Source organism: Monoraphidium neglectum (genome assembly GCF_000611645.1).
Source record: "Monoraphidium neglectum strain SAG 48.87 unplaced genomic scaffold scaffold01166, whole genome shotgun sequence".
In the NCBI taxonomy this organism is placed as follows: domain Eukaryota; kingdom Viridiplantae; phylum Chlorophyta; class Chlorophyceae; order Sphaeropleales; family Selenastraceae; genus Monoraphidium; species Monoraphidium neglectum.
In genome coordinates, this window is record NW_014012462.1 from 740 (window position 1) to 13,090 (window position 12,351).

Consider the following 12,351-nt stretch of genomic DNA (forward strand, 5'->3'; position numbering starts at 1 on the left):
CACCTCTCGCCGAGTGTCCGGAACGTATCTCACGCAGGTCCTGGGATTAGCTCAGTGGCAGGCCGTCAGAGGGACACAGAAATCTATATACCACGCATGGAGGGCGAGGTGGACCCCAGGTGGCTGAGCTGGGCCCCATCAACAGGCTGCGCGTGAAATGGCGGTCAATGGCTGTACCCCAACTAGAGCGGGACCCCACCAAGCACGACTCCAATGATTGGAATCATGCCAAGGTGGCCAGCGCATGCAGCGGGATTTCCCCCTGAGGGATCTGGCTGCCGACACTCCACGTCTCCCGCGCACAGGGATGCTCCTGTGTGCGCTGTGTGCAGGCAACGAGAGTCTACGCGCTACTGCTGCAACGACCGCGCCTTCCTGTGCACGGGTTGCTGCGACGCGGCCCACGCGGGGCTGCCGTTCGCGCACACGTTTGTCTCGGCTCGGAAGGCGCTGATGCAGGTGGGTGCCGTGGCGGCAGGTGTGGCAGAGCTTGCAGTCGGCCGGTACGTAAGAACTGTTGAAGTGGTTATCATGATCCTGGGTTGTGCGCGCACGTCGCGACGATGCTGGGCGTCGGTTGCGCTGCGTCAGCTCCGCACCAACAAAGGCGGCCAGCCCCCTTGCGCCGGCAGGGGGTGCGGGGGCGACCCCACGCCAACTGGGCGTTCATTAACGGCAGCCCTCACGCGCGCGCTTGTCACCCTACCGCAGGGTTGGTTTGCTGCGCAGCCTACGCCCACGCTGGCCCCCTCTGCGGACCAGTCAGCTTCCAGCAGCGCACCCTGCGCACGGCTGCCCCCCGCCGCGGCCGGCCCCTCCTACAGTGCTCAGCGTGTCCCCACCAGCCGCGACGACAGCGCCGCGCTGGCGCACATCTTGCGTGGCAAGGAGGGTGGGGCCCGGACGCGGCAGCTGGAGGCCGGCAGCGCGTGGCTCGACCGCCTGGACTTGGGGTTTGACATCGATGACATCATCGCCGACCTGGCCGCAGATGACGCAGCCACCGTGCCCGGCGGTGCCCGCGCATTCCATGGCGGCGGTGACAGCACAGACGATGCAGGGGTCGTGCCCCAGGGCCAAGCTGCGACAGCGGCAGCCTCGGCGATGGCGGCGGCAGCAGCGCCGTCTACCCTGCGGCCCCAGTCTTCCGACGAGTTCTTGGCAGCTCTGGGCTTTGATTTTGCGGTGCCGACCATGCCGGGCGATACACCAGCAGCGGCACAGGCGTTGGCGTCGGCATCGGCGCCCACCGCTGCCGCCGCCGCAGCAACTTCGATGCCGCAGCAGGCGGCAGCACTGCAGCATGCGCAGCAGCTGGCACTGCAGCAGCAATGCGCGGCGAAGCAGGCGGCACAGCAGCGCCTTGCGCAGCAGCACCAGCACCAGCATGCTCATTTGCTGCAGAAGTTGGCAATGCCGCCTCAGCCGCTGTCGCTGCTGCCGCTGCAGCAGCAACAGCACATGATGCAAGCTGTGCCACAGCCCTCGCAGCACATGGCTTACTTCATCCCCAGCAAGCAGCATACTTCTTACCAGCAACAGATGATGGCGGCGTATCACATGCAGCAGCAGTGGCATCAGTGGCAGCAGCAGCAGCAGCAGCAGCAGCAGCAGCCGCAGCAGTTGCAGCAGGTGCCAAGCATGATGGTGCCTCAGGTGGGTGTGAATCACATGCAGCCCCAGGTGGTGCCCATGGCCGCCATGACGCCAATCGTGGCACCCCCGTCGCTGGCTCTTCAGCCACCTGCACCGCAGCAGCAGCCGCAGCAGCAGCAGCCGCCGCCGCCGCACCAGCAGCAGCAGCAGCAGCAGCAGCAGAAGCAGCAGCAGCAGGAGCAGCAGCAACAGCAGCACCATGAGCTGGCCTGGGCAGATGACGAGGAGTGCGGTGCAGGCCAGACGACGGGCGCAGCCCCGGGCGCTGGCGCCGCGCCCGCGGCTGCAGCGGCTGGCAGCGAGAGCCTGACGAGGGAGCAGCGCGTGGCGCGGTACCGCCGCAAGCGCGCCCGCCGGCAGTTCAAGAAGATGATCCGCTACGCGACGCGCAAGGCATACGCCGAGGTGCGGCCGCGCATCAAGGGGCGCTTCGTCAAAAAGGTGAGGGCAAGAGGGGAGTTGCTTGAGCGGGGCTGTGGAGGGCTTATGTGTGAATAGGCTGCCCTGCGCTTTGCGGGCGCTGCTCTGCAGCCCTGCTTGGGGTCCCTCCACCCTCAGGGCTCCTGGCCTGAGCCTTGCGCCACACCAAGCACAATCATGCTCTCGCGGCCCAGTGCCGCACACGGGCTCACGCTCACCCGGCTGCCCCTTCGCTTCGCCTGTCGCCAGGACGAGCTTGACGCGTGGCGCGCCGCAGAGCGCGCCATGGATGCAGCAGACCTGGCCGCCAGCGCCCTGCAGCCCCAGGACCCGGCCGCCGCATCAGCGGCATCCGCCGCGGCTGCCGACGACTTGCCTGGCGTGGTGCCTGTGATGTGATCTGGGGGTGTGAAGCTGCTTGTCGGTTGATGTTTGCTGGGTGGTGTTCTTAGAGGTTGTGGGCCACGTGGGCTGGTCAGCGGCCTTCGTTGTTGTCGCGTGTGCGTGGGTGTGAGCCGCCACGCTACTAATCGGCGCAGCTCCCGCCTGCCATGCTGTGCCAAAGACCTGCCGGCACATGATTACCCAGCACAGGTCGCTCTGCTGTCTTCCTTGACTTGTGGGGTTCTTAGCACAAGCATGGCGCGATGGAGGCGGTTGGCAGTGAGCGTCGCTGCGGCCGCCTCATTTGCCGGCTCTCGCATCGTCCCGTTGCCCTCCGCTCGCCCCGTGGCGTCACGTCGTGGTTGGACAGATCTGAGCGGGGGTGCTGCGGCCCGTCGGCATGCGCCCTGTGTGATACCCCTGCTCCAGGCGACTGGCTTGTCGTGTCCTTGATGGCGGCTTGGTTTGCTTTGTACATGCGCGGCTGAGTGGTGGCTATATCAAGAAACGACCAGCGCCCCAGCTGCACGCTTCGCTTGGAAATGAGGGACATTGTTGTGTTGAAGGTTTGGACCAGGACGTGTCTGTGTTGGGACGCACACTGCCTAGAATCACTCTGGAAAAGACACGATGTATACTATCTCAGCCCCTCTTGGTTGCATCTTTACATGAGCTTACGGTTGTGGTTTGCGGCGGCCCATGCACGAGTTTTTGCGAGCAGTGCGCGCTGGTCGGTTTTTGCCGCCTTGTCGGGCTTCCTCTGGCGGGGCATAACTCCCATCATGGTACCCACCCTCTCGCCGCCGCAGCATCTTGGACCCTAACCTCGGCCGTTTTGAATAAGCTGTCTGCGGCAATGTACGCATGGTCGTGTGATACCTCAAGGCATGACTTTGTACCGCCAACCCACATCGGTGGAGTGCACGAAGCTTTCCCTCGAGGGCAGTACGTTTTTACGGTTCTTTTGCCAGAAGATTTGCCGGAGTTCAGCAAGAACAGAAGACCACACGTATATCCTTGCATGCAGTGAGGCTTGTAATGGCTTGAAGCTGCGACTGATGCTGGTTCAAGTGCCCGCTGCAGATTTGTCTCAATGGCTATGCCAGCATACTGGCATCCGTGAGTTCTCTGTCATGGCTCGCTTTCAAGTAATACTGGGCCAGCGCCTGCGACTGCGACCATCATGCTGATAGCAGGAGCCTGGGCAGCAGGCAGAAACTTCCTGGAGGATGCTTCACCTGCCACGCGTATTGTTGTGGCCCTTCACCGCCAGCTACCTTCACGTAGCACAAGCAGTAAGGCACTTTGTTCGTTGGTTAAATAATTTCGTCTCGATAGACACTGCAGGCCCAGATCACAACGCCCTGCTGCTCAGGACTTTCTGCGAATCGTTCCAGGAAGCAGTTTGACTTTCTCAATCGAGTGCAGCTTGCTTGTACCACGCCGATAGAGTCCCAGGCTGCAATAGCCAGCCAGGCAGCCCCCAGCCCTGTCAACCTGCCACAGCGCTCTGCTAGGCAAGCAATCGGCACGTTGGGAGCCAGAGGGGCCGGCCAGCAGGGCCAGGCAGCAGGCTCCCGCCAGCATGGCGAGCGAGTTTGTCGCGGAGTACAGGGACCTGCTCGCTCAGCTCAAGCGCAATGAGAAGCGCGACATCAACTGCCTCTCTATGCTGGCGGAGGACAACAGGCAGCACGCTCCTGCCATCGTTGACGCCATCGAGCAGCACATCCTGGTGGTGCGCACGTTGCTTTCACTGCATGCGCGGGCAGGCACACCTCGATGACCTTTCATGCATGCTGGTTGTATCATGTGAAGAAGATGTCAGCAGCTTGCATGGGCGGCTGAGCACCCGGCAGGCCGCGGGGCCGATGTGGCATGGTGGCTGCTGCTGTGCAGGGGATCACAACCATAGTGAGACGGCACTCACTCCAAGTGCCCGCCCTGCACTGCTCTGCACACCAGGCGCCGGGCCCTGTCAAGCTGCCGGCCCTGTATGTCCTAGACTCAATCGTCAAGAACGTGAGGGAGCCCTACACATCTCTTTTCTCGCAACGCCTGCCCGAGGTGCGGCAAACAGAATGGACGGTCAAGCGCCACTGGGGGCGCGATGCATCGTGCGTAGTGGCCCCTGGGCACTAAACCCTTACACCACCTGACCAAGCGTGCCGCATGCTTGATCCTGCAGCGCACGTTCTCCCTTGACTACACTGACATGTGGGCACTCCCGTCTTCACGCACACCAGGTGTTTGGGTCAGTCTGGGACTCCACGCTGCCCGACAAGCGCGCCTCTCTGGGGCGCCTGTTTGCCACCTGGACTGGCGTCTTTGGCCCAGACGTCCTCGAGCGCGTCAAGGTTCACATGGCTGCGCCCGGTGTGCCTCAGCTGCTGCCGCAGCAGCCGCAAGTGCTGCTGCAGCCGCAGCCAGTGCAGGTCTTCCAGGGCGGCTACACTGCCACTGGCACCGGGCCAGCGGTGGTGACACTGCCGCCAGGCGCGTATGTCAGTGCCATGCCGCAGCCCGTTGTGTCGCTGGCGCCGCAGCCTTTCGGCTCTGGCGGCGGCGCGCCGATACAGGTGCAGTACCTGCCTCCTGCGCAGGTGCAGCAGTACGTTGCGCCCCCACAGGCCGTTGCCGGCCTAGTGCCGGGCATGCAGCCGCCCCCATCGCCACCGCATGCCGGCTGGCAGCAGTCGCAGCCGGCGCTTGACCCCAGGCTTCGGCGGAGGTCGCCATCACCAATGATTGTTGGTGGCTGGCCTGGCCAGCAGCAGCAGCAGCAGCAGCAACAGCCGGGTGTCATGCCTGCGCAGCTGTCGGACCTCCTCAGCAGCCTGGCGCAGACAGGGGTCCTCAGGGGCGCGCCGCCGGCATATAACCGAGAAGACCCCGTGCTCAGGATGACCGAGATGACTCCTGCTTACATAAAGGTGACAGTCGCCGCTGACCCGCCTCCGCTACCCCGCACCGCCCGCCCTGCCTGCTTGCGCACGCCCTCGCCCCTGTCCCCGCAGGTCGGTCATGCAGAGCGGTGGGTACAAGGCGCCCTTTGGCTGCGGCGGTGTCTTGGCCGCATGTTGCTGCATGAGTTCCACCTCTTGCAATTGATTGAAGCACGCACGCATCAGAACGCAGCGTACCGAGATTGGTATGCAGGGAACGTTTCAACAAACAGCTGTTGTAAGAGCGCGGAGCGCGCGACCGCGGGGCGGCCACAGTCGCAGCGGCATGTCGCCGCGTGCTGTGTGTGGTCGCTTGTGTGGCAATGTTGGAGCCAGTGCTGGTGTGGCTCACAGACACGAGGAGCTGCAGGGCTCAGCAGAACAGAGGCCAATCACAATCAGCACCCAGCACACCGGCAGCATAGCTTACTTGTGGCGGTGCGCATCGCTTTGAAGGGTGCAGCGCTGCTTCAGCATATCAGCTTACTAACCACAATTTGACTTCTCTGCCAAAGTCGCAGGCTCGCAGGAGCAAAGAATTGCTCCCCATGTTTCGGTGACACAGCCCCGACGGGCTCTAGGAGTAATTTGTGCGAAAAATAGGGAGAAAGTATGAGCAAATCGTCGCCCAGCCTCAGCTAGCCGGCTGTCTAATTACGTAATCTGTATATTCAGAGTCCGGGGCTCCCTGAGGCCTCAACGCGGATCTATCCGCCCTGATCCCACTCTGTCGCAGGAGACTCATGAAGGCGTGATTGCAGCCCTGGTGGAGGCCTCGGCCAAAACGCGCGGCGCTTTTCTTGACCTGGCGTTCTTACGCAAGCAGCGGCAGCGCAGCGGCGGAGCGTCCAGCCGGTCGTGGTATGTCACTATCGACCATTGGCTGACAGGCACGGTGGCGGCGACAGAGGCTGCAGCTGCGTTTGGCGGCGAGGAGGTGCGCTAGACCAGATGCGCTGTCCCTCGAATGAGCTTTCGACCATCATTGATTTCGTTTTTGCTGCAGAACTCAGTGGGGTGGAGACACTGGGGCAGAAAGGGCCACCACATCCTACTCAGTGGTCGCGTTGGGTTTTGCTTTGCAGGGCTTGAAAAACCTGTGCACTGATCCTATGTTCGCCTCCTGCACCTGGTCGCCCGCCTTGCAAAGGAGGAGCCAGCGACCGAGGAGCTGCCTGCGTTGGAGCCGGAGGACCCCGCCCAGCCCTGCTGCGCCATAAGTGGCGAGCCCTTTGACAAGGTGTGTGTTTAGTTTGGCTGCGTGTATCAGCGCATGAAAATTTTCGTGGAAGCTGCGTAATACACGAGCTTCTGGCTGCTCAAATGCTCAAGAGACTTGCACAGGTGGCACAAAAACCATGAAGCACTCATGTCAACCCCCGCACAACCGCACGTGCGAGCACGCGAACACACACATGCAAATTCTCAACATTTACCCACTCATATATGCCCACATACACACTCGCACACACATGAACACACAGACAGACAAAGACACATACCTGCCTGCATGCACCGCGTGCATACGCGCGCACACTCCTTGTTATTCAAACACACACAAAACACACGCATGCGCATGCACGAAAGCACGCTCCGAATAACCCCTCAAATACAACGTGTGGCCAACTCAATTTGACAGGTTTACGACCAAGAAAAGGAGGGCTGGTTTTTCAAGGGGGCGCGCCGCCTCACTCCCGACGAGGCGGCGGCGCACGGCGTGCCAGGCGGCTCGATCGTCAAGGTGTCCGCCCTGGCGGAGGCCACGCACGCGCCTGGAGACGCCGCGGGTGCCGAGCTGGATGCGAGCGGCCTGGCGGCCGAAATTGCGGCGGCAGCAGCGGGCGCGGGTGCACAGGGCGCACAGCAGGAGGGCGGGGCCGGCGGCGCACACGGCGGAGGAGGGGCGGCGCAGGCGGACGCCGCAGGAGGCGTGTGGCACGATGACAAGAAGGCGGCGGCAGGGGCGGCAGATATCACACTGGGCGGCGTGAAGCGCGAGGCGGGCGCCGAAGAGGCGCCGGCAGACGCCAAGCGGCATCGGGTGCAGTAGGCTGTGAAGCTGCGGCGGCACCAGCCGCCGTTGTAGTCTAGCAGACACTCATTTTGTTTGGCACCATTTGAGCTCAACCTCCTGCTGCTGGCCCTGTATACGGTTTAGTCTGTAAAAGCACACCAAGTCTTTGTGCAGCCGTGGGACTGGCGGGAGTTTGTCTGGATCAGAGGTCATGTTGTTCAAATCGCAGCATGGAATGGCATGTAACGGGTAGAGGAGGTACTACAAAACACGTTCATGTCATGGCCGTTCCCTGTGCTGGTGTTTCTGGCCTGTGAAACGTGCGGTTCAGTCATCCAGTTGACCGGTACACTGATCTCAGAACGCCTGACGGCCGCAAGCTGGTAATCATGGCAAACCTGAGTCTATCAGTCATCACCACTCGGCATTGGACCTCTTAAATTACTCCAAGCGAATCCACTTGTCTGGTTCACGTTTCGGGCTGCACACCCGTGGCCACACGGATGTACAGCACGAGGCAACCAAGGCACGAATTTGACAAGCAAATTCCCACAACTTTAGATCAGTGAGCTCACGGATATCTTGGGCAGCTCAGCGTGCGGCGCATCAGAGAGGGTCACCCACTGATGGAGGAGGAGGCGCCACCCGACTGGAGCGGCCAGGCAGACGCCGACGCCTTTGCAGCAGATGATGACGACCCAGAAATACTCCTTAACCGTTCCGGCAGTGGTCGCTTACCCCAGCGGCCGGCGCGAGCGCATTCAGTTCCCGCGCCCGGCCCGGGTGGACTGACACACCTGGGAGGTCAACTTGTATCCAGTTGGGTGCCCCAGATGCAGCAGCAGCAGCCCCAGCAGCAGCCCCAGCAGCAGCAGCAGCAGCAGACGTACCATCACCTCCCTGGGGCAGCGTTGAGCTGTGCTGGCGCCATGCTCCCAGCGCCCCACTTTGCGCAGCAGGCCCAGGCCCAGCAGCTGCTGCATGAGCAGCTGCAAGGAGCTCAACTCGCCCACCAGCAGGCTCATGGCGTGCAGCTGCACGTACCCCAGCAACTTCTTCACCCACTTCAGCAGCAGCAGCACCACTACCACCAGCTGCAGCAGCACCACCAGCAGCAGCAGCAGCAGCAGCAGCAGCAGCAGCAGCAGCAGCAGCAGCAGCAGCAGCAGCAGCAGCAGCAGCAGCACCAAACATCTCGACTACCGCCCGTATCGGACGCAGCCGCCCAGCTTGCCAAGCGTGACGTTGAAGCTGACCCAGGCGATGGCGCCGACGATCTCCCTTTGTGCGCAATGACCCATGAGCTGCTGCGCCGCAGTGCAGCAGGCGACATGGAGCAGCGGCCAACGACAGTGGCACAGATTGAGGGCGCGATGTTGCGCGATGGCATCATTGCGCGGCGGGAGCAGGCAAAGCAGGCCAGTGCTGGTCCGGGCGAACAGACCGCGCAGCACAACTTTGGCGGGCCAGCGTCGGGCACGCCCATTCTCATCGGCCCTGTCAGCGGCCCGCACAGCATTCACCAGCAGCAGCAGCAGCAGCAGCAGCAGCTGTTCTTGTACGCTGTGGTCACGTCTGGCAGCTGGAAGGGCGGCGATCGCCAGGGCGGCGCCCGCAGGTACATGGCGGCCGTGTACCCTGGTGATGGCCTGGCTGAGCAGGTGCGGCAGTACAAGAATGAGACCAAGCAGCGCAAGGCCGCCAGCATGGCCGCCAGCATGGTCGCCGCTGCCGCCGCAGCGGCCACTGCCGCAGCCCCAGCCACCAGCGAGGCGGAGGGGCAGCAGCAGGAGCAGCGGCAGAAGGCGGCGCCACAGCAAGAGGGGAAGCGGCGGCAGCGGCATGCACGGCAGGTGGCCGGCGGCGCTGGAGGCGTGGAGCCACCCCTGCAGGGGCTGAAGCCTTGGGATGACCTGGTGCCGGGGGTTTGGCTGGCCGACGCTGCCTTCTACTGCTACACCAGCGGCCCTGTCGGCAAAAAGTAGGCGCAATGCGAAGGATGGCCCGCATGCCTGCCAGACCTTGATGTGGGGCGTGCGCCCCATCCAAGCGCAGGGCCGATTTCGCTTGATATGCGCGCGTGGGGCATTGGCAAAGTGATGTGTAGGGTGCGTTGTGACAGTGATATAGGGGTGTGATGTCGGCACGATTGCCATGCAAAGCCCTCTCCCACCCCCCAACCACCATGTGGTGCAGGCGCAAGGCCGCCAGTGCGCCATCCGTCCTGGGTGGCCCTTTGGCAGCAGTCCAGTCAGCGGGTGCCGCGCTGTCCATGCGGGCCGCACCCTCTGCGAGCCAGCAGAACATGCAGGTGCAAGTCAGTGCGTACCCACAGCAGTCGCACTTGCTGCCCCCAGGGGGTGCAACGTACCAGCCGCAGCATGGCGCTGCTGGCGCCTCGCCGGCCAACATCATGCCACCGCATGGCATCAGCGGTGCCGCAGCAGCCATTCAGCAGTCATGGCCGGGCTTTGCACGGCCTTCAGCAGCAGCAGCAGCAGTAGCAGGGGTCATGCACAGCCAGCAGCAGGTCGTGGCGTTTCCCGGCTGGATTGAGGCGGTCCCATCGCAGCAATCGGCGGCGATTCAGACGCGTGGCATTGGGAGCGGCATCGGCAGCGGTGGCCCATCCGGCGGGCCGATGCAGGGAATTTTCCAGGGTACCACCATGAGCGCCTGGGAGTCTTCACATTTGCTGCTTGCGCCGGCCTCACAGCCCACTGCTGCGCCCAGCGCGTTTGCAGCCGCGGTATCAAGCCCTGACCTTTATTCCTCGCTGCTTCTAACAGAGGCAGCCATGCCGCCGCCACAGCAGCCAAGCATGCAGCCTGCGATGACCGCTCCATTGAGCACCCTGGGCTCGCTGCTCGTGCAGCCCCACGGCGACCTGCATCTGTCCCCTCAGCTTCCTGCAGCCGAGGCAGCATCAGGTGCGGCGCCGCCGCCTGCGACCGCCGCGGCGGCGGCGGCAATGGTGCCGCCGCCGCCTGCGCCGGCAGCGTGCCACCCCGTGATGTCTCTAGAGGAGCTGGAGGCACTGCTGGCAGAGGCCAGGCGGTTTGCAGAGAGTGGCTTGGCCCCCAGTGCAAAGCCCGCAGCGCAGCAGCCTGGCCCTGAGGAGAGTCATGCGTGGGCAGCGCCGACCGTGCCAGCCGTGCTGACGCAGAGTGGCGGCGGCGGCGGCCCCATCTTCCCCAGCGGCGGGGGTGGTGATCGTGGTGGTGGTAGCAACAGCGTCGCGGCTCTGGTGCGGGATGTGGAGCGGCTGGTGGTGGCGGGCGAGGCGCTGCAGCCGCTGCGGTCCAGCACTGAGAGGTACCTGTGGCTGGCCCTTGACGCCCTGGACGTCGGCCTGGCAGAGCAGCTGGTGCGGCAGCTGGAGGGAAGCTGCGGGGTGCAACTGGCGGACCTGCGGCACAAGATTGGCAGCCGCAACGTTCTGCACATGCTGGCCACGCGGACGGGGTACTGGTGGGTGGCATGTGCTGGCATGCAGGCGCGCAGACCAGCGGGGCGGGGCCGCGCTGGGCGCCCCAAACCTGTTGGTGCAGTAAGTGCGTCGCAACCGTCGTGGGGTATGTATTGCTCTCAGTTCCCCAAACAAAGCTGACACGCTGAAGGCATGACAATATGATGAAGGCATACCGTGCGGCTGCCCCCTTCACAATCTATTCGAGAACACCGCACCGCGCGCAAGCGCCCACAACAGTTGCATTACCTCACCAACCAAGTGCTGCGTCTCCCCTTTCGCCCCTCAACACAGGCCGCCCGACAAATCGCGCCAGCAGCTGCTGCCCCCTCGGCTGCCCCCTGGGTCCGAGGCGCCCCTTCGCCAGCAGCTTCTGGCAAGGGTGGTCGACCACCTGGGAGATGACACGGCTCGCGCCCTGATGCGGCAGCCCAACAACAACGGCGCCGTGCCCTTCTTCACGGCGTGCCACTTCTGCATGCCGCCTGTGGTGGAGTTCCTGCTGCGGCGGGGGCTGGTGGTCTACGACGACCTCACCGCACAGACAGGAGGCAGAGGTGCGGCACACAGCCTGCTGCACGTGCACGCATGCGCACGCGTGCACGCATGTATGCACACATTAGCATGCATGCACAAGACTCGTTGCAGCATGTTTCTGTGCTGTGTGCATTATTAGTGCATGACAGACATGTTGCCATCATGCACCTGCTCTCATCCAAGTTTAATGTGCACGCGGCGTTTGCGCCAGCTGCAGCATTGCCTCTTGAACCCTCTAGCTCAACCCCGCCTGCCTGGCTGCGAACCTCCATCCTTCAACCGCCCTAGGCAAGCGTTGGATCCACGTCGCCAGCACCGAGGCCGCGCAGCAGCCCCAGCACGCGGGCGACTACGAGCACTGCCTGCGGCGCATTCTGAGAGCAGTGCCCACCCTGGCCCTCGACGAGGCGCGGCGGCTCGCGGCCCAGGTCGAAGGCGGCAGAGGCTGCGGTGATGACGGCGGTGGCGGTGTTGGCGGTGGCGGCAGTCAGGGCGGGGGCGGGGCCGCGGGAAGAGAGGACGTAGAGGCGGCGGCGCGCCAGCTGGCAATGTTGGCGGTGCGCGTGCACGTGGGTTGGGAGGGGAGGGGAGGGTCGCCTAGCTACGACGGCGCCCTCCAGCGTTGCCTGGTGCGGGAGGAGCTGGGGGACTACCTGGGGCCCGCGATGCTGGCCAAGGCGCTCGGGACACAGGAGCAGTAGGCACGATCCGCGATCCGGCCGGCCAAAACGCTGGCAGGTCAGCCCCCGTTGCGTGGCGGCCAAGTGTTGCAATATCCAAAGAGGGCGGGGCGATTCGCGGCCTCAACGTCGCCTGCAGTGCCGCAAACGGCCCGGTTCCGATGCGTGAGGTGTTGCGCGGCACGCGTGCCTGCTGTGCAAAAGTTGTCGACCTGCAGCATCCTGACCACTGATGCGTCTCGTTTT

At 63.8% G+C, this 12,351-nt stretch overlaps 4 protein-coding genes across 4 annotated transcripts; all 4 read left to right on the plus strand.

Moving 5' to 3' along the window:
* Positions 1–225: 225 nt before the first annotated feature.
* On the plus strand, positions 226–2,475 carry MNEG_6882 (hypothetical protein; the record flags this gene model as incomplete). Its single annotated transcript, XM_014044641.1, has 4 exons — positions 226–233; positions 333–459; positions 712–2,097; positions 2,326–2,475. 4 exons carry the CDS (start codon positions 226–228, stop codon positions 2,473–2,475), a joined length of 1,671 nt encoding a protein of 556 aa, XP_013900095.1.
* A 1,570-nt stretch (positions 2,476–4,045) lies between these two features.
* MNEG_6883 (Uncharacterized protein) lies at positions 4,046–7,455 on the plus strand (the record flags this gene model as incomplete). The annotated part of the gene is made up of 6 exons (XM_014044642.1): positions 4,046–4,198; positions 4,426–4,527; positions 4,707–5,063; positions 6,142–6,342; positions 6,556–6,645; positions 7,045–7,455. 6 exons carry the CDS (start codon positions 4,046–4,048, stop codon positions 7,453–7,455), a joined length of 1,314 nt encoding a protein of 437 aa, XP_013900096.1.
* Positions 7,456–8,711: 1,256 nt separating this feature from the next.
* On the plus strand, positions 8,712–9,404 carry MNEG_6884 (hypothetical protein; the record flags this gene model as incomplete). Its single annotated transcript, XM_014044643.1, has 1 exon — positions 8,712–9,404. One exon carries the CDS (start codon positions 8,712–8,714, stop codon positions 9,402–9,404), a length of 693 nt encoding a protein of 230 aa, XP_013900097.1.
* Positions 9,405–10,252: 848 nt separating this feature from the next.
* Positions 10,253–12,126, plus strand: MNEG_6885 (hypothetical protein; the record flags this gene model as incomplete). The annotated part of the gene is made up of 3 exons (XM_014044644.1): positions 10,253–10,890; positions 11,183–11,445; positions 11,714–12,126. 3 exons carry the CDS (start codon positions 10,253–10,255, stop codon positions 12,124–12,126), a joined length of 1,314 nt encoding a protein of 437 aa, XP_013900098.1.
* Positions 12,127–12,351: the final 225 nt, after the last annotated feature.